General features: G+C 31.6%; 1 protein-coding gene and 1 pseudogene across 1 annotated transcript; both read right to left on the reverse strand.

Moving 5' to 3' along the window:
- Positions 1–6,831: 6,831 nt before the first annotated feature.
- LOC115951972 (GDSL esterase/lipase At2g38180-like) lies at positions 6,832–8,937 on the reverse strand. Its single transcript, XM_031069081.1, has 5 exons — positions 8,930–8,937; positions 8,386–8,520; positions 8,133–8,253; positions 6,948–7,118; positions 6,832–6,846 (listed from the first exon to the last, which is right to left on the reverse strand). The coding sequence occupies exons 1-5, from the start codon at positions 8,935–8,937 to the stop codon at positions 6,832–6,834; spliced, it is 450 nt and encodes a 149-aa protein (XP_030924941.1).
- A 1,731-nt stretch (positions 8,938–10,668) lies between these two features.
- Positions 10,669–16,518, reverse strand: LOC115953419 (annotated as a pseudogene).
- Between the last annotated feature and the right edge of the window lie 6,286 nt (positions 16,519–22,804).

Raw genomic sequence — 22,804 nt, forward strand, 5'->3', positions numbered from 1 at the left:
AGTTTTTGTTATAAGTGACATTTATTTGATTTTGTGTTGTTTATGAGAATTTTTTTTAAGATCACTAAATTTTTAAATATCACATATCATTCATCTTACTAAGAATTAGAAAGAATTGAAAGATTTAAATATAAGGTGATAATTTCCTAAGATCCAATCTTATGATTCTCTTTAAAAAAATATTATAGATACAATGGAGGAGAAGGTATTTGAATCTTGGACTTTTCTAATAATAATAATAATAACAATAATAATAATGTCATTTGAGCTACAATGCTCTTAGTAAGAAATGGTTAATTACTCAAATTTTGTTTGAGATTGAATCTTATAATTTTAAAAATAACAAATTGAACCATAATGTTTCAAAAAATTAAAAATTAAAAACTCAATCGTATTAAATTTTAGGCACAATTTAATTCTACTTAAATGAGTGAGCTTTAATTTGTTACTTTTTGAAAGTATAGGGTTTAATTGATTTGTTACTTTAGAAACTATATAAAGGGTATAATTTGTTTTTGAAACATCAAAACTTAATTTGTTACTTTTGAAACTATAGAGTTTAATTTATTACTCCTAAATTAAAGGTTTAAAATGTCATTTACCCTTATTATTAAATGGTATAGACTTTTAGACCACAGACACATTAACCAAGTTAGTTATTTTTTAGTCTAATAATAAAGAATTATTATCAGAAGCGGACGCCATAGGTTAAAATTTTCTTTAAAAAAAAAGTTAGCTATTTTTTACCCGTGTGCATAGGGAACTAGGGAAGTCATTTTATTAGAACAACTGCTGTCTATTGAGAGTTTCTAAAATAAAAAATTTTAAAAAATAAAAGTGCTAAGAGTTAATTATTACGATAGGAAGAGAAAACAAGCATCTATGTTTTGTAGATTTTTCTTGTGTAAAGGAAAATTTAAAGCAAGATTAAGATAAAGAGTATACATTAATCAACCATTTTATGAAATTTTTTATGAAAAATTGAAAAGATGGTAAAAAAAAGTTAGTTTTTTTTTTTTTTTTTTAATTTTCATTTTCTTAGTTTTTTTTTTTTTTTTTCAAATGATTTATTAACGTATGCCCTACAGGCATACGTTGGTAAAATTCTAAGATCAATAGTTATTGCACATATACAATTACTCCATTTTTTCTCAACAAGAATTTTTACTTCTTTACGTTTTCTAACTTTTTATTATTATTTAAAGTTGTTTTTTTTAACACTGCATCTTAACTTTTAAAAGCTCTTGCTAAATAAAGTTATTTTTTTAACATAGCATCTTAACTTTTCAGGGAAAAGTTAATGGATGCCTTAAAGGCACTGGTTTATGAACTATTTTTTAAAATATTTTATGGGAAAATGATAAAAATAATTAATTAATTAATTTTTTTTACAAATTTTTATATTTTTCATTAAAAAAGTGTCAACATTTTCTTAAAATAGTTTATTAAAAATTACTCTAAAGTATTTTTAACATGACCCAACTTTTAAAAAGATATTTTTTAATGATTAAATGTTATCTCGAAACAAGAGCCCTTCACATGCTAATGATAAAAACTAATAAGTGATAAGAAAGTAGATTCTTATGAGAAAAAGATAATGCTAAGATAATGCTAACACCAATAATAGGTGGACAGAGACTACAAACCAGATTGACGCATGAAACTTTAGAGAATCTTTAGCTGGTGTTAGGGAAGAAATTATTTTTTATGAATAAGTGCCAAAGAGATATTGTTTAAATTGACAGGGCTCTTACCAATTAGTGTTAAGGATTAGTTCAGGATGAAAGGTTTTGTTTCAATTATGATAGGCCAAGAATGTATTGACCCTTTATGATAAATTAACCAAATTAATTAATTAATTCAATTAACATGTAATACACGTGGTAGCACAAACAAATCACCAACTAAGTTAATATGCAGTGAAAAATAAAGTTGACATGGTGATTTGTTTATAAATGGGAAAAACATCCAAGGCAAAAATGCCATCGGGTGAATTTAAGGTCACTACTCCCAAAAATCCACTATTATCAAAACAAGCAGTTACAAGTAAAGGAATCTCAGTACTTTATACCAACCTACAGTTGAACCTTTATCCCAATACCTAATTAGACTTGTTTTGTAGTGACAATTTCTCATTTTCAATGCACGGCTCTCAATACGTGACTAGCCAATCAATGCACTGATCCAAGTACGTGAGTACATGACTAACCACCAATTTGAAAAGGATGTTGGCTACAAAATTCTTCAGTTCATCAACACGATGAAGATCATGAAACTCCTTGGTTACAAAATCTTACGGCGTACACATGCAGCACCTTCTTCAAGAGAGAGATGAACTAGGATATATGTCTCCGGTCACAATATGCTTGTGAAAAACCTTTGCATCAAGTTGCACTCACTTGCATCAGTTGTGATGACCCTTAAACTAATCCTTATATATGTTTAGGATTACGAGAAAAGAAAGCCTAAACAAATATACACGGATTGGTGTGAAATCAGATCTGAAAAACTGATTTTCGTAGATCTCAATAGATAGGTTATCTATCGAGCAGCTGTCAAGCATCGAGCTAAACAAGCCTTTTAAACCTCAATAGATGCTATCTGTAAGAGAGAGATGAACTAGGACATATGTCTCCAGTCACAATATGCTTGTGAAAAACCTTTGCATTAAGTTGCATTTACTTGCATTAGCTGTGACGGCCCTTAATAATCCTTATATATGTTTAGGATTATGAGAAAAGAAAGCCTAAACAAATATACACGGATTGGTGTAAAATCAGATTTGAAAAACTGATTTTCGTAGATCTCGATAAATAGGTTATCTATTGAGCAGCTGTCGAGCATCGGGCTAAAGAAGCCTTTTAAACCTCGATAGATGCTATCTGTCGAGCTTTAAAATCCAGCACTTTTTCACTTTTTTTTTGAATAGATTTGCATGACTTTAACACTTGGACTTGAACTCTTATTCCTTGAAGTATTAAACACATCCTAGATTTATCCAATTACAAGTAAAATGCGTTTTGTCAAGAGATTAGCCAATCCTAGATGACATATGTTCTTAACATGATTCATATGTGTCCTAACAAATTAGAATGAGAAGGGATAGAAGAGTTGTTCCAAATTTCAAATGATGTGGGAAAAAGAAATAGGTAGGCATTCATTGAAACATGTCTTATTAACATGGTTTTGAAATCCGGACCGGACCGTACGGTTCGACCGGAAAAACCGTGAACCTCCCACTATCACGGTTCTTTAAGCTTAAAAACTCGTCTATGTCAAAAAAGCAAGGAACCGTTCGATCCGCGGTTCAACCGCACGGTTCTAAGAACCGTGAGAAGACCGCTTCTCACGGTTCCCTTTGAATCTAAACCTTTAAAAAAAAAAAAAACACAGAAAAACAAAAGAAAAAGAAACACAACTGCTGGGAAGAATAAGCCGATCTAACTTTGCTTCAATCTCAAAAAACATCTCAAATAATCCAAACACAAAACACAAAACAAAATCCAATTCTTACAATGAAGTTGAATCAGAACAAGAAAAAAAAAAAAAAAAAAGAACAAGCCGATCTGACCCAATCTGGTGGTGGAGAGGAGGACGAACGGCGGTGGAGTGGCGGACGAGGTAGTGCTGGTGAACGCTTCATCCTCTGGTGCTATTTCTCCTTCTTTTTCTCCTTCTTCTTTCTTCTTTTTCTCCTTCTCTTTCTTTTGTCCGTCTGCACTTTCTCTCTTTTAACTCCACTCATTAGTTTTTGTATTATTTTTTTTATTTGTGTTTTTCCAAAGCCCTCCACGTGATTACATTGGAAAGGTAAGAAGAGTTTCAGCCATCCATTCTTTTCACCTTCCCAACATGATGTGACAACTCTCTTAATTATTAAGTACTTCTAATTAATATTTACAATTTTTTTTAAAGAAAAAATTTAATACCGAAATTTGTCTTAGTTTTTTTTGGTTGTTAGCTTTTTTTTTTGGGTTGTAATTCTGATGGGATAGAGAGTAGGCAGTAGAGGAAAAATAATGGGTTTATATATATTTGATAGGTATTCAAATTTACAATTGTGCCCAAAAAAATATAAAATTGTGTGATTCTAAAATTATTTTAATTTAAGACTATTAAATAATTTAAAACTTTTATTTTATTTAATATAATATAAGTGTCCTTCTAATTAGTATATTATTATTGCTATCACAAGTTTAACTAATCAACATATAAATAAATAAAGAATACCATATCTACCTTTACTTAGTATTTAATATTTCTTATTTGTTTTGGGAAAGTTATGATATAAAAAATATATTTGAAAGATAGATTTTTATATTTAATTAAATTATTTTAGTTAATTTTTATATTTAATTAAATTATTTTAGTTAATTTTTATATTTATACTAATTTAATATAATTATTTATATTTAAATAATTATTAAATTAATTATGACGTCATCACGGTTCGATCCCGGTTCGACCTCGGTCCAACCTCAAAAACCTTGAACCTCTCTCTTTTACGGTTCATTGAACGGTCCGGGTTTCAAAACCTTGCTTATTAAGGCAAATAACTAGGGTAGCTCAAGTAAACCATAATACAAGTCTAAAGTTGTGCTTATTATGTTGGATATGGTCTGATGAAAACGTTAATAATTTGTACAGTGTGAGGAGTCCATTGCTAAAGAGTGGGTAGTGATAGATGATGATTTTTGCATTGCTAGACTTGGTTTCACTCTATTGTTGCCATCAAAAGCAAACAGAATGTTAACATATGCTTTTAGCTTATAACTTCTTTTTTTTGTCCTATGTATAGTTTTATTTATTTATTTATTTAATTTTTACTTATTTTTCAAAGTACAAGTATATTTGAGTCCATTCTCTCAACATAAAGTAATCACCAAAAAGTCAAATAAACATGTTAAACGCACACAATTCTAATAATTATTGTTTTTATCAAAATGCTAACTAAGCCCATTGAGAAATGTAGCATCGGACCCACCCCATGAAAACTTTTTTAATGACAACATTGGTCCTAGAAATGAGTAATGCTCAGGACACAACTTACCATGTGGCGAGTTGTGAGTGGTGGAAGTGTGATGGTAGGCCATGTGAGAACACACTTTCATCACTCACAACTCGCCACATGGCGAGTTGTGGCATAAAATTGTGCACAAAATTGTGTCATGAACATTACTCCCTAGAAATATGTGAAGGATTATAAAGCCACTAAAAAAGCAAGTATTTCCTCCCTTAGTTTGGTATGGTACATTTTTTTTTTTCCTTTCGTTTTTTCTTTTCCTGGTAATGCAATAATTGAGTGTTGAGGGAGTTGAAGTGTTGAACCATAATATCCCACTTTATTTTATTTACAGTGGTTGTGGAATGATTATGATGGCCTGGTCACAAAGGTCACAGGGCTTAGGCCCAGCCCAACTGAAGGGGCTAGGCCTGGTACAAGTCACATTGCTAATAACATATTAAGCCTATAGCAACAAAACCGCAACGGCTTTTTCCTTACTATCCAAATGAATCAAAATCTTTTAAATTGAGTTGCACCATGCAAATTACTATTTTTTGTGAGATGTAAAAATTAAAATGGAAAAAGAAGTACAAGATTAAAAAGTTTAAATGCATTTTTACCATTTTAACTTTTACATTTAGTAATTGCATGATGCAATAAGTCAATAACCCTAACCATTGCACTAGATTGAAATCCAAATTTTCTATCCCCCTTCTAGAAAATAGTTTGATTGCTATTATTAATATTTTAAAATAAAAAACATGATTGGTTGGTTGAAAAAAAAAAACTGTGGAGATTAAAAAAAGAGTATTTGTGAACCTCACTAAAATGATAAGGAAGCGTTGCGTATAACTTACATAAGTGAAAATTTGAACCCGCCAAACTTGCAATCGAGTCAAGTAGGTACTTCAGTTGGGAAAATGCTTTTTGCATTTTTTTTGTGCTTACTACTCTTGCATTATTATTGTAGCCAATTATCATATCCATTAATTTTAATAAGGGGTAATTACACTAAACCCACCTGTGGTTTGGGCGAAAATTACTTTGCCTACCCGTGGTTTGAAAAGTATCACTTAACTCACTTGTGTTATGTTCCGTTTGTTTTCCATAACCCACCTCTATTAAAATCAGGGGTAAATATGTATTTTTTCTCAAATTTTATATCTCTCTCCTCCCAAAACAAAAAATAGCATAAAAATAAAAAAGAAACAAGATCAAAAAGTGGTATTGGTATACGATCTGGACATCATCTTTAACCACTTTTTTATAGATAGTATAACCCCCAATCCAACAAAAACTTCACAAGATCTCAAATTTCTAAACCAAACCCACAATTGCTTTTGTCCCAAAATCACTATAACTAACCACGATTTGAAATGGGTACTGACAAAGGCACCGACAATGTGATTGGTACAAAGAAGACTCTAGTGTTCCATAGAGGTCGTGTTCGTGATGGGGTCAGGACCAATTGGGTTGTGCACGAGTATCAACCAACAGTAACTCTTCCTCACCAGAGAGCCTTTGTCCTCTGTCGCTTAAAGAAAAAAATGGATGAGAAAACTGAAGTGGCAACCTGCGATAAAGGTGAAGAAAGCAACTATATTGCTTCTGATTTTGAAAATCCTATGCCAAAGGATGCAAATCTAGAGGTATATGATCACACAAAAGAAGACTTGGAATCAGTCCTACAGCTGTTGCAGTAGCCGCAGAATTATGATGCCTCTTCCTCACAGCTTCCATTATACAATCAGTAGGGGGCACAAAAACGAATATTTTTCAACCAAAAAAAAAAAAAACCCCAGTTCCTAAAAATCAAAGTACCCATCCTAAAAACCCAGTTCCTAAAAATAAAAAAACCCAATTCCAAAAAATCAAAAACCCAGTTCTCGTCAAAGTTTTCAAGGTCGTGGAACTCCCATCCACCATGACTTGTGACCTTTACCTCAAATCTGTGGTACCCATTGGAGCTCTGTACTCCCTTTCCCTCTGGTTCTCTAACTCCACCTACATCTGCCTCTCTGTCTCCTTCATCCAAATGCTCAAGGCTCTTATGCCGATTGCGGTTTACTCCATCGAGGTTTTGAATACAGGGAGAGGTGAAAACAAAGAGTGTCTTTAGAATATAGGGTCCAAATATACGAGTTTTGATTACAGGGAGAGGTGAAATTAGGAGTTTTGAATATAGGGTCCAAATATTAATTTTCACAAAACTCTCCCATTTGATCTTGTTTTTCTTTCATTTTTGTGCTATTTTTTGTTTTGGCACCTGAACAAAATCTGAAACCCTAAATCGAGAACAGACACAAATACCTTGATTTTTTTTACCAAAACTATTTTCCCTAGCTTCGATGTTGCAAAACTTGTGTTTTCTCCCCCTCCAGACACTTCAAATCACGAAGAACACGTTGATATCACCACAGGTCTCTCTCTAAAAAATTTTCTGAGTTTTTGGTGTTTTGATTTGCGTTATGTTGTGTTTTGGGGTTAAGAGGTGTTTTTGTAACGACTGGGCTTGAGGTGGGTTACGGAGATTGACGGAAACATACCACAGGTGGGTTAAGTGATACTTTTCAAACCATGGGTAGCCAAAGTGATTTTCGCCCAAATCACAGGTGGGTTATGTGTAATTATCCCATTTAATAATCATACTCAATTAGTCAATTTAATGAAATTGTTAGATCTTAAATGGGATCTTCTATAATTTCACACATGAGGGGCGATTTCTTGATTTTTCTAGGTCATTAATAGCTTTTGATTATTTTTAGATAATAGTAGATGAAAACTTTTAATTCAAAATCATATGTACGATAGAGGGTGTATAGGAGGTATGCCAATAACATTTTCCTTTGCTATGTATGCAGCAAAAAATAGAAGCACAAAGAAAAACATACAGACGCATGGGAATGAAAGAACATGATTGCAATCAATTTAATCTTTAATTTTAGCTATATCAATCTTAAATTTTCAAACTGCAATCAGGTATTCGGTATTGGAAAAAAAAAAAGAAATTATAACCAATACTATAATGTAGGACCTATTCCCATTTCATCTGTCTAAGTAAGCTAGCCTCAGATATTTTTGATTTGATCTTCTCACCAAAAATCTCTCGAAATTTGGGCACAAGAACCTGTTCAAATTCAGTTGGCAATGACTTCCAGTGCAGGCTTGGTTCTTGGTCTGCGTCTCTAAGAATCTTCATTATCTCCACCATTATCTTGCTCCCCTCAACTGATAAATAAATTCCATCCCTGGTGAAGAAAGCACACAACAACCAAGCTTTAATCCAAAATTTGGGGGTTGACTATGGATCCTCAAGAAACTAGTTAAGGTTGGCCACACTGCAATTTAAATCCAACCTACAACACATGCAGCAAACTTACGCGAAGCAAGCAGTTGCCCAACCGTCCTTTTTCTGAATTGCAGTCCAAAGATCAATAGCCTTAATGTCCACCTCTCGACACAGTTCTAAACAAGCTTCTGAATATTGTTGGCAAGACTCATTTGTTCGCACCCTCCTATTGAACCAGCAATTCCAGTAAAATATATGCAGTTAGAACTAACTGATTCTAGTTTAGAATGTGACATTTTAGAACTGAGAAATGCTCTGGGAAACAATTACAAGATTGTTGCTATAAGCACCTATATATTTCTCGAATTTTTGCTTCAAGGTGGAACACTAAGAAAGATAATGCAAGTCTTCTTTAAAAGGCTCTGAGAATTTGCACCAAATTGAATATGAATATTCATCAGGTAGTGCAAATCATATTTACTGCAAGCACTGACTATTCATTAGGTAGAATGAATTATCTTCAAAAAATTTTAGAGAAAAAATTATACTGTAGAGAGGGAAAATTCCCGAAATTCGCATTTGTAAAACTATTTTGCTTGTTTGATTAATTTCAAACTAGAGATTTAGTCGCTTACATATACATTATATTACAATACAAAATAATTATTTATCTCCACGCATTGCGTAGGTCTATGGCTAGTATAGATGAAATAATATGCCCAATTTTTTTTCTTTTTTCTTGTTTTCCTTCTGCCTTAATGTATTTTCATGCCATGGTTGCTATACAACACACTGTAGATTCCCTCCATCAAGAAGAAGGAAGTGTTTCTAAGGGTAGAAAGTAGCTTAAAAATGTAAAGGCGGTAGAAAAGGTATAGTTAAATCTTTTATTTTCATAAAAGTTTGTTTCACACTTAGCATCAGGTTTATATGCATGCACAAAGTACCACATATCATTTTTGGGTCTTTGAGAATTCCCAATCTTTAGTGATGAGGATTAGATGCATGTTATTCTAGTTGTGGTAGAGAAATCTTATTCATACTCATGAACTTTATATGGGCTTTCTTCCCTCTTTTGGGTTACTGAAACTATGTAGTCTGGTAATACTTCTTTGTGCTCCAAAAATGGAAAAAGAAAAAGCCCGCATTCTCATTGGGATGACTAATCCAAAAAAGGAAAAAGAAACACTGGATTCTGTTTCTATGCCCAGACACAATAATGGGGCTTACTTTGCTAATGTCAATATCAGTGCCTTACTGCCTCTGTCTCTTTCATAATTTCGTAGAGGATTATCTGTGACAACCCAGAAAGATAGATAGGGCCGTGCCGAAAGGTTGTTACTAGCGCAGGAGGGCACACATTTTATCAAGTGCAATTTTTCTTGCTCCCTTTCTCTTATGTTTTGGCCTCCATTATTTCATTAAAATCCCACCAAGGCACCAACCAAATTGGTGTTGTTGATTCTTATCCAGTCGGCTTTTCTTTGGTTTATATTCTATTTTCTAAATTTTCTTTGATATGTTTCATATGACAACAATACAATATTCTAGTATAGACTTTGGGGACTTGGACAGTGTCAAGAAAACTGTTTCAATAGGTAATTTTTATTTGAGTGTAAATTTATATTTACTGATCAATATTCCTTTCTAACCTACTGCAAGCCCCCAAAAAAAAAAAAAAAGCACTATGATCCTTTGCTTTTCTAAAGTATGATTCTGACTCTCCTTTATTAGTCTCTTCTCCAAAACCATATCATGAGCATCAAAATCCAATCGGAGACCTTGTTAGCGGGAAACAAATAGGTTGAGTGGCTTTTTTATTTCCCCTTTTCCCTTACAATAAGTGGAGAAGAAGAGATTTGAACCCAAATACACTCTTTCATGAGATTTTTTTTTTTTTTTTGGAAACACTTTCACGAGAAAATTGGACAATACTACAATTTACTGGCTAATCTTATAAGACTGCTTTTTTTTTAATAAAAGATTGTTTTTATTGAAGTATATATATTATTTTTTTAATCAAATGATGATATTTTTGGGTCTCCTTTTTATTCCTCTCTTCTCCGCAATCAGTCAGCTAGTAATAATAAATGTGAGCACTCGCTAATTTCAAGACATTTTATAAAGTGAAAAAATACTAAAGCAAAAAGACTTTACAATAGAAGTGATAATGAATGTGATTAGTAACACATAAATTATAATACTTATCTAATAAAATTTATAACATTCCTAGCATTACTCCGGAAACAAATATTTAACATACCATTAGTTATAATCCAAAAAAACATATCATTAGTGGTCCGTTTATAATACGGTCGATGAAAGCAAGGTACTTTGGTTGTATATTTAATCTTTGAACTCTATAAGAAGAAAATTGGAATATTGCCAAAATGTTCTCATTAATTAAAATATCTAGGTAACATTTTTTTCACTCAATAAAGTTTACTGCTAAAGAATCAGATGATTACATAACAAACATTGAGAAAGATGACACTACATATGAACCATTTAAGCACAATGACCACACTAATTGCTATTTTTAACTCAATCTCAGGGCTGTCACAACCGAATTATTTGAAGAAAATGACAAGCACAATGACCACACCAAGCAACGGTCAGGTCGTGACCAAAAAACTTGCTCAGAGGCTAGTATTCAATAGGTTTATTACTTACTAATTTTCTATTCCCATTGCAAGTTTCTGCGGAAGCTGCCCTCAGAGACATTCACAGTGGTATTGCCATCAGGACTGACTGGATCATAGGGTGAATCCTCTCCAAATTCAGCAAGCAGTGACTTCCAGTGTAGACTTGGTTCCCATTCTGCTTCCCTAAGGACCTTCATTATTTCCTTTACTACAATCTTGCTCCCCTCAGAGGAGAAATGAATTCCATCCCTGAATAAGGATCATAGAGTAGTTAAGGCAAGTGAATTTGAAAATAACATTTAGTAATATCATAGTGATGCTAGGAATTTTACAATTACTACATAAATTTTACAAAATAATGTGTTACCAATCAAAAAGAACATTAATCAAACATTTATTTATTATGTATTTATGCTGTTAGAGTGACACCAATCAACTTCATTGTCATGTCAGTTTGGAAGTCATTTATTATAAAATTGGTAGTAGCTTTAGCACTCTTCCATCAGAGTTTAATGTTTATATTTCATCCACTTCAATTGGAAACAAAAGGGTTTGATACTTCTATTCCCTCCTTTTGTTAACTCATTTTTTCTTTCTTTTTCAAATAATAATAATAATGACAACAAAAGAGCATCACATCTGAAAGCAAACTCACGTAAAGCATTCAGTCAACCAATCATCCCTTTTCTGAATAGCAGTCCATAGATCAATGGCCTTAATATCCAAGTCCCTACACAGCTCTAAACAAGCTTCTGAATATATTCTGCAGGACTCATTTGTCCGATTCAGCTCTCCCAATTTATCACTGGTTTCAATAAAAATATGTACTATTAGAACTGAATAATTAACTCCTACACAGAAAGAAAGAAACAATTACAATTAAAGTTATCATTATGAGCACCTTAATGTTTTGCGAATTTGTTCCTCGTTGACAGGAGGAGCACTCAGGAAGATAAGGCGAGTCTTCTCTGAAAGGGTCTAACAACCAAAAAAATTTATGTTCAAATAGCAATAAAGCTGTGCACCATTGCTGAAGAATCAATTCAATAGAAACAATACCTTTAGATGCATGGCTATCTTCCTCATATTTTCAATATACTCAGGAAGTGGTACATGAGGGCCTAGGCCAGATGGATGAGGATGCACTGAATCATTACCACCAAAATAGACAATCACCAATGAAGGTTGTATTGGTCCATCCTAACATAATAACACAAAAAAAAAAAAAATTTTTAGCTTATTTTAGAATACCTAAAAAAAAATGTTGGCAACCTCATGACTAGTGGCGGAGCTAGGATTCGACTTTAGGAGGGGGCAAAATTTATAACTAATATACATGTGTCTCTACAAGAGCATCCACAATAGTGGAGCTAAATTTTTAGCAATTTAGTTTCACCAAAAGTTACTTTATCTATTTTACCTACACACATACTGCAGCAGTGGATCTATTTTAGCTTTTAACACAATAAAATAATATATTCATCACAATAAAATAATATTTCTACTACAATAAAATAATAATATTTCTACTGCAATAAAATAATATATCACCACCACCACAGAGCACAAACATCCTCCTCCTCCTCCTCCTCCTCCTCCACCACCACCACCACCACCACTAGCAGCAGTCCACAGCAGAGGAAAAAAAAAAAAAAAAAAAACCCAAATCCTCAATCCACTCCCTATCCCGTTACGCCAGCGTCGTACAACAAAGCCCGGGTCAGCTCGCCAAAGTCGCCATAGGCGTGAGTCTCTCCAAGGCTCGCCGCATGGCTACCTACGTCTCCACTTTGATTCGCCAGGCCAAGTATGGAACGGACCACAGAGCCGCCGCGGCTCTGCACGACTGCTTCACCAATTTCGACGACGCGGTCGACGAGATCTGCAGCTCGCTGAAGCAGATGCGTCAGCTCGGAGCCGCGGGTTTGGGAGTGGAGTCTTTTGGGTTTCAAATGAGCAACGTGCAGACGTGGATGAGCGCCGCCTTGACCGACGAGGACACCTGTACGGATGGGTTTGAAGATGTGGCTAATGGGTCGTTGAAGAGTGACGTGTGTGATCGGGTGACGAAGGTACATAAAATCACGAGTAATGTGCTTGCTTTGGTGAACAGCTATGTTGCCAAGGGGACACCTTGATGAGCGAGAGAGATGAGAGCTTGATAAGTGAGGGAGATGAGTGCTTGATGAGTGAGACAGAGATGAGAGCTCTGATGAGTGCACAGTGGAGATAGAATAAAAGAACGAAAAAAATAAAGTGAGTTTTATTATTTTAATCGGGAGTTGGGTTAAAAAATTATTATTTTTTAGATGAGTGCTATAGTGCATGTCTATAGATAAATGTGCATTATAGCAAATCAGCTAAATTTTATGAATTTGGCTTTACTGCTGCAAGCCTTTTTTGGTATATTGGTGGAGCTAAAATAGCATTATATCCTTTTTACTCCATTGCTGCAAATGCTCTAAACAAATACATATTGTATATGTAGCATGCATCATATATACAAAATATTAACCAAATTTGACAATTAAATGCCAGTAATATGAATAGTAAGTAATCATTCAATATTGAAAGATCCCCTAAAATCATGGTATATCATTATATTGTGTATATTTTATTAGTTTTTTTTTTTTAAATATATAGCCAATAAAATAATCCCCTAAAATATTTTATGGAATTTGTCATGTAATTGTTTCCAAATTTTATATATTAATACTTTTGAAAGGAAACTTTTTTTTGCGTGGTATTTTCATCTCTTCAATTAAGACTTTTTCTTCTTTATTTAAGTTTATTTTTTATAAATTTTGAACTTTAAAAAATATTGATAAAGTAAAAAAAATATGAAGACATATCAATTGAGTTTGACTTTTCAAAAAGATAGGGAGATATATATACACACAAAGAAAAAAAAGGATGTACGTGGTTGTTTACTGTGGCTCTGCACTTCACAATTTTATTTTGAAACGTGTAGCTGAAGGAGTTTTCAATACAGCTCAATTACTCATGCACTATTTATCACAGTTTCAATTAAATCTCCACCTCTTACTGCTACACACATAAAAAAGGAAAATTTTTGGCAGGTCGGGGGGGCAAGTGCCCCCTCTCAACCCCCCCTGACTCCGCCCCTGCTCATGACTGCAACAACTGAACCTAGATAGACAAGAGACCCCTGGAGTTTCACAGGTCCAATTATATCTTATATTTTTCACTTAGAAATCAATCTTTGTATTAGATGGATGTTTCCAATTAATCCCAACCCCGCAACGAGTCAGGATATATGACACATGAACTATGATATATTAACCATGAAATTGATCTATTTCAAATGGAGAAAATATTTTTTTCTTGTTTTTACTCCTATGTGGATTTACTAGGAATAAACAGCTACTATATAGTTCCTTTTAGATACTGAAAGGTATGGAAGAAACTATAACCTTCAAGTGTGATGTGCGTGATTAAACAAAAAATACCTTTGGAAAGATTTTATCCAAAACCTGCAGAGCACGCCTGGAATTCCAGCTGGAGTATCCTCGCAAAAGTATGTCTGCCTTTTAAGAGTTAAAAATCTAAAATCAGTTTATAGGGCATGAAAATTTAGACTTAACAGAGAACATAATGAGCCACAGTTTTGATGGCACTGCTTTGGCCTCTCTGTTTCCTCTTGCACACACCTTAACAAGGTGTTAATGCAGAGTTCACGAGAATCACCAGTATGGCTCAAAAAACTCTCAGTATTGTGTTATTACTTTTGCAAATTTTCCAGTTCTTGAGCATATCTTCCCTTCATTGTTGCTAGTCTCAGTTGCTTTTCAATTAAATATTCAAAAGACAAGCACCAACGGTTCCGGGAATTTTCTTGGGAGAGTCATTAAGAAGCTTAAATTAAACAAATTTTAATAAAAAGATAACTTGAATATATTGTGTTATTGAAAAAAAAACACGTACATGAAATTTTATAATTTCTTTCTACAAGTTTTTATATTTTGAAATTATCATGTAATAATTTATTATCAATTATCATTATCTATTGTCAAAGTAGATGTAACCATTTTATTTTGTTAAGTTTGTGTAACATTTTTATTTTTGTGTAGTTGTCATTATTTATTAGTTATTTCATAAATTATTGACTTTATATTAATTATTGACCCACATAATCACACTCATCCATACATAAATAATACATTTAACAATCACTAACTATATTATTTTTTTTCTTGAATCACTAGTTTTATAACAAAAAGTTATTATAACATCATAATAATATACACATGTAACAAATCCTCTGTATTTCTTGGTTATTAAATTATATAAAGTTATATGGGTCCGTTTGGATTGAGCTTATTGTTGCTGAAACTGAAAACTGAAAACTGAAAACTGAAAACACTGTAGCAAAATAATTTTTAAATGTGTGAATAGTATTGTGGGACCCATTTTTTAATATTTTTTAACCTGTGAACAGTGTCAAACAGTGTGTGAACAGTGTCAAACAGTGGTGAACAGTGTTCTTGTCCCCCAAAATCAGAAACGGGGCAGGAAAAAAAAAAAAAAAAAAAAAAAAAGTAAAACGCAAAACGCAGACTTGGGTTTCAGCAGTATCCAAACGCCCTCATAGTATATTTATACTATACATGTCCACCTTCACACATGTCACAATTCACACAAATAATATTATATCAAAAAATAAAAAATGCACAAAATTAGTATCAAACACACATACACACTCTCACATATATATAATATAAATTTATAATAAAGAGAGACATTCAAAATTCACAAATACTCACATTTTACTCTTGGAGTCAGAGATATATAGAAAGTCAGATAGATAATAGAAATGAGATGAGATTCATGAAAGAAAGGGAGAGTGATTTGTGTTGTTAATTAGTTTTGGGATAAACTGATCTATGTTGTTTGATTTTTGTACTAAATTGATTTGTGATCAGGATGTGCAAGATTTAAGCTAAGTTGTGCAAAAATATTTTTAAGGGTAATTAAATTATTTGTAAAATGCTTCTGAATAATGATCTGCCCATTATTCATCTCAGTACAAAACCTACAAGATTTGCTTCTATATGTATGTCTCACTTTACAGTAAAAAAGAATATGAAAATAAATGTAACATAAATTTGTAAAAGGTTTTTGTCATTAAAAAAGATTACAAAGTTTATAAAACTTTATTCATAAAGATATAGTACGGAATTTCACTGGATTGGCCAGTACAATCCGGTGCAACCCAGAATTTGACAGAATAAGTAGGTTGAGTTTTGGCATGAAAAATTCCAGACATTTTGATCATTAATATGGAACAGAGTTCAAAACTTTAGTCCTTAACGCTCCGTAGGAAATAGAAATGCCCATCCTATCATAATCTATGTAGATCTTTAACATATAAACAGTAAATGTCAAATCCGTTAGGATAACCACATACATATGTTTCTCAAGTGCACAAAGGAAAAAAGAAGAAGTACCTTACGAGCATATAAGGTAGCAAGAATTGCACCCTATCCTTCGTTGCTAAAACTATTCTGAACTATGGAAGAACCAAACAATACAAACTTAGGTCTCACTGGTCCAACCATTTCTCTCTGAAGAAATACACGTTGCAAGTGAAATTTATAGACCTTGTGTCGTCATGGACTCATGGGCAAACGGTCATTTTCCTATTTTGTGGGGGTGTGGTGTGAATTAAGCAAAACATTGGTCATTGTCACATTGGCCACTACCATAAAAAAGGTTAATGGAATATTTTTCACTTTTTCAGGATATAATTTTGATAATATCTAGCTTGACAAGCCACTTTGCAGTTTGCACATCCGTTAAAAGATACCTCATGAGACATCTCTCACAATATGTGGGACTCACATATGTTGTGAGAGGAATGTTTTATAAGTCCGTCTCATAATAAAAATTTTCTCGTGATTTAATGGCTTAGAGCCACAGATTTTGGAGGGTGAGGGAAGATCCTTCCGTTTAAATCCTTAACTTACAATATTTAGTTTGCTTTGTAACAAATGGCAAAGCTTCAGGAAAGTTTTTAATGTACTGGACCGTCAGAATGAGGAAAAATGACCAAAAGTGGACATGTATTATTTATATCTTGACAAGTTCAAAGCATTTGAGGCACTGGACAAAATCAAGTGCTGTGATAAGTGGATGGGGTTTTAATGTTTTATATAGGCGTGTGGCATGCATATGCCTTTTTTTTTTTTTTCCTGAAAAAAGTTTAGAAAAGTCAAAAGTGTATTGATAATGTGAAAAATACAGTGAGTATAACAAGTGAGGTCATGCTCGCAGGCAACCGGCCAAGAAAAGAAAATAAACCAGCCTGGTACTTAGTAAGAAAAGGCAGCTCCCACCCCAGTCTCACGGCATTCAAAATAAAATTTATTGCGAACATTCCAAATAGACCCGGTTGTGATTGCTCATGATGTTTATTGACAAATTGAATCTTATAATTTCAAAAGTAACAAATTAAACCATGATGTTTAAAGAAGTAATAAAAAATTAAACATTTAACCGGCCATATTAAATTTTAGACATAATATAATTCTATTTAAATGGGTGAGGTTTAATTTATTACTTTTTGAAATTTTTAGAGTTAAATTAATTTATAAAGGGTATATATCATTTATTACTTTTTGAAAATTTAGACACAATATAATTCATAAAAAATTTATTACTTTTTGAAATTTTAGAGTTTAATTAATTTGCTACTTTTAAAACTTTATAAAGGGTATAATTTGTTTTTGAAATATCAGATTTTTTTTTTTTGAGAAGGAAATAAAATATCAGAATTTAAATTGTTACTTTTGAGGGTATAATTTGTTTTTGAAATATCTACTTTGTTACTTTTGAAATTATAGAGTTTAATTTATTACTTTTAAATTATAAGTTTAAATAGTAATTTACCTTATTATTAAATGGTATAGACTTTTTAACTAATTTTTTACCATTAGAACAAGTGGTAAGAGTCTCTTATCCGAAAAAGAAAGAAAGAAAGAAAGTTCGAAGGCCTAATAAGTGCCCGTTTGTTTCAACGTTTGAAACCCAAAACGCCCGTTTTCAAAAAAGCCAGCCCGAGAATAGTGTTTGGTAAGTATAAAACACAACTTTTTGGAAAAAGTTGCGTTTTATATTTGTGAAGAAACGCGCGTTTGAGTTTATGGAGCTCTGGAGGTCTATAAACAAAAAGCTCATGCGCGTTTTGATTTTGATCTGTTGAGCTCTTCCAAAAATAACCAAATTAGCCTTGATAAATCATCAGTTCTCATCTCATCTCTTTGCTCTCCCAAAAAATTTCCAAATCCAAACACAAAAAAATCTATAACAAATTCCCAAATCAGCTAAGGAAAAAAAAAAAAATCAATCCCTTGCAAATTAGGATTCCTCAAAATGCAAAATAAAAAAAAAATCAGAATATAGCAAAATGATAGAGAATTACAGGACAAAATCGAAGCCGAAGCGTCAAAAACACCGAGCTCTGGGTTCGATCAAATCGGTGAACCCCTCCTAATCAAACCCGGACGACTCTGACTCCGACTCCGACTTCGACCCCATTTTCGATCTCAAAGCCCTTCCCTCTCAGCCACTTGTAGTCTCCGAACTCCACCGCCTCATCTTCGTCGCACACTCCGATGGATTCTATGTCGCCAGAACCTGAGTGGGATGCTATCGATTCCGCTAAGAACCAACAAACAAAATGCTAAGAGAAAAGGGAGAAAGGAAAAAAAAAAAAAAAAGAGACGAAGAAGGAGAATGTTCTGGTGTTTGGAGGAATGGCAGGGAAGGAATAAAGAAAGAAGGAAAGAAGGATTAAAAAAGAAAATAAAACGGGTATGTGTGTGGAGGAGAAATTTAGTGGGAAAAAAAAAGGAAAAAAAAGAAGAAGAAAGAAATGCCGTGTGGAGGATAAAAAAAGAGTGGAAAAAAAAGGAAAAAAAAATAATGAAATATTATCACAATTTTTTCACAATAAATTTTAAGGGGTCGGTTATTATTAGCTAATATTGGTGTGAAAAAAAAAATTTATAAAGAGAAAAAATAATTTTAATAGTATGTTAAAATTAAAATTAGTATTAATTTTTATCACAATATTTTTACAATAAATCTTAAGTGGTAGGTTATTATTAGCTAATATTGGTGAGAAAAAAATAATTTTTTTAGAAAGAGAAAAACATAATTTTAATAGTACGTTAAAATTAAAATCAGTATAAATTTTTATCACAATATTTTCACAATAAATCTTAAGTGATAGGTTATTATTAGCTAATATTGGTGAGAAAAAAATAATTTCACAATATTGATTTAAGTATGAAATAAACTCTCTTATATATACATTGTCCATTTTGGTAATTTATCTTTCAAACTGCCACTTTTATAAGTACTAGCCAAACACTCAGCTTTTTCAAAAAACATTTTTTAACAGCTTTTACCAAACAATCAGCTTTTTGAAAAAGCACTTTTTCATTATACACTTTTTAAAAACTCAACTTTTTCATTATGCACTTTTTCAAAAAGCTGAACCAAACTCACCCTAAGAGTCTAATATGACGGGAAGAAAAAACAAGCATATATGTAATATGGTCTGTAGATTTTTCATGTGCAAACACATTTTTTTTTTCCCCTAAGAGTCTTTGTAATAGGGTTTCCACATTCATGATATACTCTACCATTAATTTAATAAATGGATTTCATCGTAAAAAGGGACTCCACCATTAATTTAACCAAGTTAGTAATTTTTTACCATTAGAACAAGTGGTAAGAGTCTCTTATCCGGAAGAAAAAAAAAAAGAAAAAAAGAGAGGTTAGTTCTAAGGCCTAATAAGAGTCTAATACGACGGGAAGAAAAAACAAGCATATATGTAATATGGTCTGCAGATTTTTCATGGGCAAACACTTCTTTTTCTTTTTTCTTTTTTTAAAGATTCTTTGTAATCAGGTTTCTCAAAAAAAATAAAAATAAAAATCTTTGTAATCTTGACACAGGAGCCCATCCACATGCTAATAAAGTAACACGTGATTTCTCTCTCTAAAAAAAAAAAAAGTAGCACGTGATAAGAAAGTACATTAATATATTATGAGTCTATTTAATAGAAAATTTACAGGTACTTCTAGAGCATGGATATGTATATATATATATATATATATATATTTTCACATTCATGATGGACTTCATCATTAATTTAATAATTAAGTGGACTTCATCATAAATGTGAGAAGAGAAAGTGTTATTCTTCGTGCTTCAGGAGTATGCTCTAAAAACATACATTAATCATCTAATTTAAAAAAAAAAAAATTATGAGAAATTGAACATGCTGCCAAAAAGTTAGTCATTTTTTTTTCCTATAAAAAATTTCTAAAATAGTTTATCAGTAGATGCTAATAGCAATAATATATAAGAGGGTAGAGAGATGAGATTAAAATGGTGTCAGCAGAGTGGTGTACTTAGAACTAATGGTTTTGGATCATTCAAAAAATAAAAAAAGTAGTAATGGTTTTAGGATGGAGTCATAAAAAAAGTTCTAGAATTAAAATTGCATATGTTTGCCGCAAAAGATTGACGTCATTTTGTCATCTATATCTATATATATCTAAAAACTTAAGTATAGTATTTATTGTTATTACGTTTCAGTTGAGTCACATCAGTGACCATATCACCTATTTATTTCAATAATTTCTCTCTTATTTTTTACTCTTTTATTTATTTATTAATTTTGAAATTTACTGTTACATTTTTCTCCAACTTTTTTCCTTTCTTTTTACCTTTTCATCTCCCTACTACAATTAACATTAATATCACTATTCCTTTATCCCTTCATCTTCCTTTTATTTTGACTATTCTTATCCCCATCCTCTTACTATAAATTTGATATTCTATCTCACTCTATACATATTTTATCACATAAAAAGGTCATTACTCTCTCTCTTTCTCATGTTTTTCTTCCTTTTTTTTTTTTTTGTATCTTTACTTTATGTTGATAAATTTCCAAATTCTTTAGAACTCTACTATTATTCTCCCCCCCTCTCTCTCTCTCTTCCCCTTTTTTGTGTGGATTTTTTTATATTTTATATCTTTACTTTAGGTTGATGAGTTTGTGTGTTCTTTAGAACTCTACTTTAGGTTGATGCATACCCCTACAAAAAATAAGTAGGATTAAATTGTATTTCATGCTCCAAACTTTTTGGTTTTGTGTTTTTAAGTTGTTATATTTGTTTTCTTTTCTTTGATTGTTAAATGCTATCATATTGCATTATAAAGATATTATATAAGAATATAATATTATTCAATTACATAACATGATTTGGATAATTTGGTGTGACTATATCTTTTATTTTGACTATTCTTCTTCTCATCTTATTTTCTATAAATTTCGCTAATTCAAGTCTCTCCCCAAAAAAACTATTATTCTCTTTCTCGATTATTTATTCTTTCTTGCAACTTAACTTTAGGTTGATGAATCATTGTATTTTTTTATAACACTATTTTGAGTTAATATACAATTTTATGCGTGTTTTTGAGTTCTCCATCACAAGCCTTTTCTCTCCATCTTATAGCTTTTGTTTGATTTTTGTTTGACATAATACTTAGTTATTTTTAAAGTGAAAATTAGAATTTATATCAAAATACAATCTTGCTATGTATTTGAATGTGTTTCTCAACTATTTAAGTAATATCAAGTGTAATTTTGTGATGAGTTTTGATTATTACAATATCTCATTTAAGAAATGAGAAATTTGAATAATATATTGGAAACTTAAAGAGTTTAGTTGTAAGATAAAAATGGAAAACACAACGTACCATAATACAATTTAGAAAAATATGGACTACCTCAAAAAGAAATAATTTCAATCAAACACACCAAATACTAAAATGATTTAAATAAATATATATATATATATATATATAAAGATGGATAGATGAAAAATAATTTTAGAAATTTTTTGATTTTTAGAGAGAACAAATTATACATCATACTACAATTACAAAGTAATCATATAATCTCATGCATTGTGTGAGTCTACGACTAATCTCTATAAAACCGTTATTATTGTTGCTAATTAGAATTTTTTTTTTTAAAAAAAAATTCTAGTTAGCATTTACATACAATCTTCTTTTTTTTTTTTTTGAGAAAGATCATTTACATACAATCTTGTTGTTATAATATTCACCAGTTTATGAAGGGGCTAATGTTAAAAAATAGAGAAGTGTTACATCCACAACATTTTATAATATTTTCACAACAAATCATAGGTGGTAAGCTATTATTGGTTCTATTTTAAATCCACAACATGCCACTTAAGATTTATTATGAAAATGTTGTGAACTTAACATTTCTTTAAAAAATATGAAAAGATAACAGAGAATCTTTATGGTGATAGGGAAGAAAATATTTTTTTTATTTATGAAGAAGTGCCAAAGAGCTATTGTTTAAATTGTTAAGCACATTTTAAATGAACTATATATTATACAATATTTATTATGTATCATTCTTCAACAATTTTCATTCTCCACCCCCCCCCCCTTTTTAGCTTTCTAATATGCATCCTATTCAAAGATCTTTTACATTTTTTTTTCAAGCCATCAATATCATGAATTCTCTTATTTATTTACTAAACTCATCACACACGCTTTATACGTGTAATAATGCTCTTTTTTATTTATTTATTTTTTTGTTTACTACTATAATGTTTAAAGGTGATATATAAATAACCGTTTGTATTATTATTATTTTTAAATAAAGAGGTAAGGTAACATGGAATAATGTTTAAAAATGAGATAGAGATAGTGTCCTAAGTTTTAGGCTGAATGGAGATGATAAAAGAAAAAGCCTAAAACTTTGGAACAATAAATTACTTTTTTAACCC

This window comes from Quercus lobata, chromosome 7, assembly GCF_001633185.2.
Source record: "Quercus lobata isolate SW786 chromosome 7, ValleyOak3.0 Primary Assembly, whole genome shotgun sequence".
Classification (NCBI taxonomy): domain Eukaryota; kingdom Viridiplantae; phylum Streptophyta; class Magnoliopsida; order Fagales; family Fagaceae; genus Quercus; species Quercus lobata.

Excerpts from the sequence above, each read along its gene's own strand:
- LOC115951972 (XM_031069081.1), bottom strand. Across the intron at positions 8,254-8,385 it reads TGGGCAACTGCTTGCTTCGC|GGATGGAATTTATTTATCAG; the intron begins GTAAGTTTGCTG and ends TTTCTTCACCAG. Across the intron at positions 7,119-8,132 it reads TGCCAACTGAATTTGAACAG|ACACTCTTTGTTTTCACCTC; the intron begins GTTCTTGTGCCC and ends TATATTCTAAAG.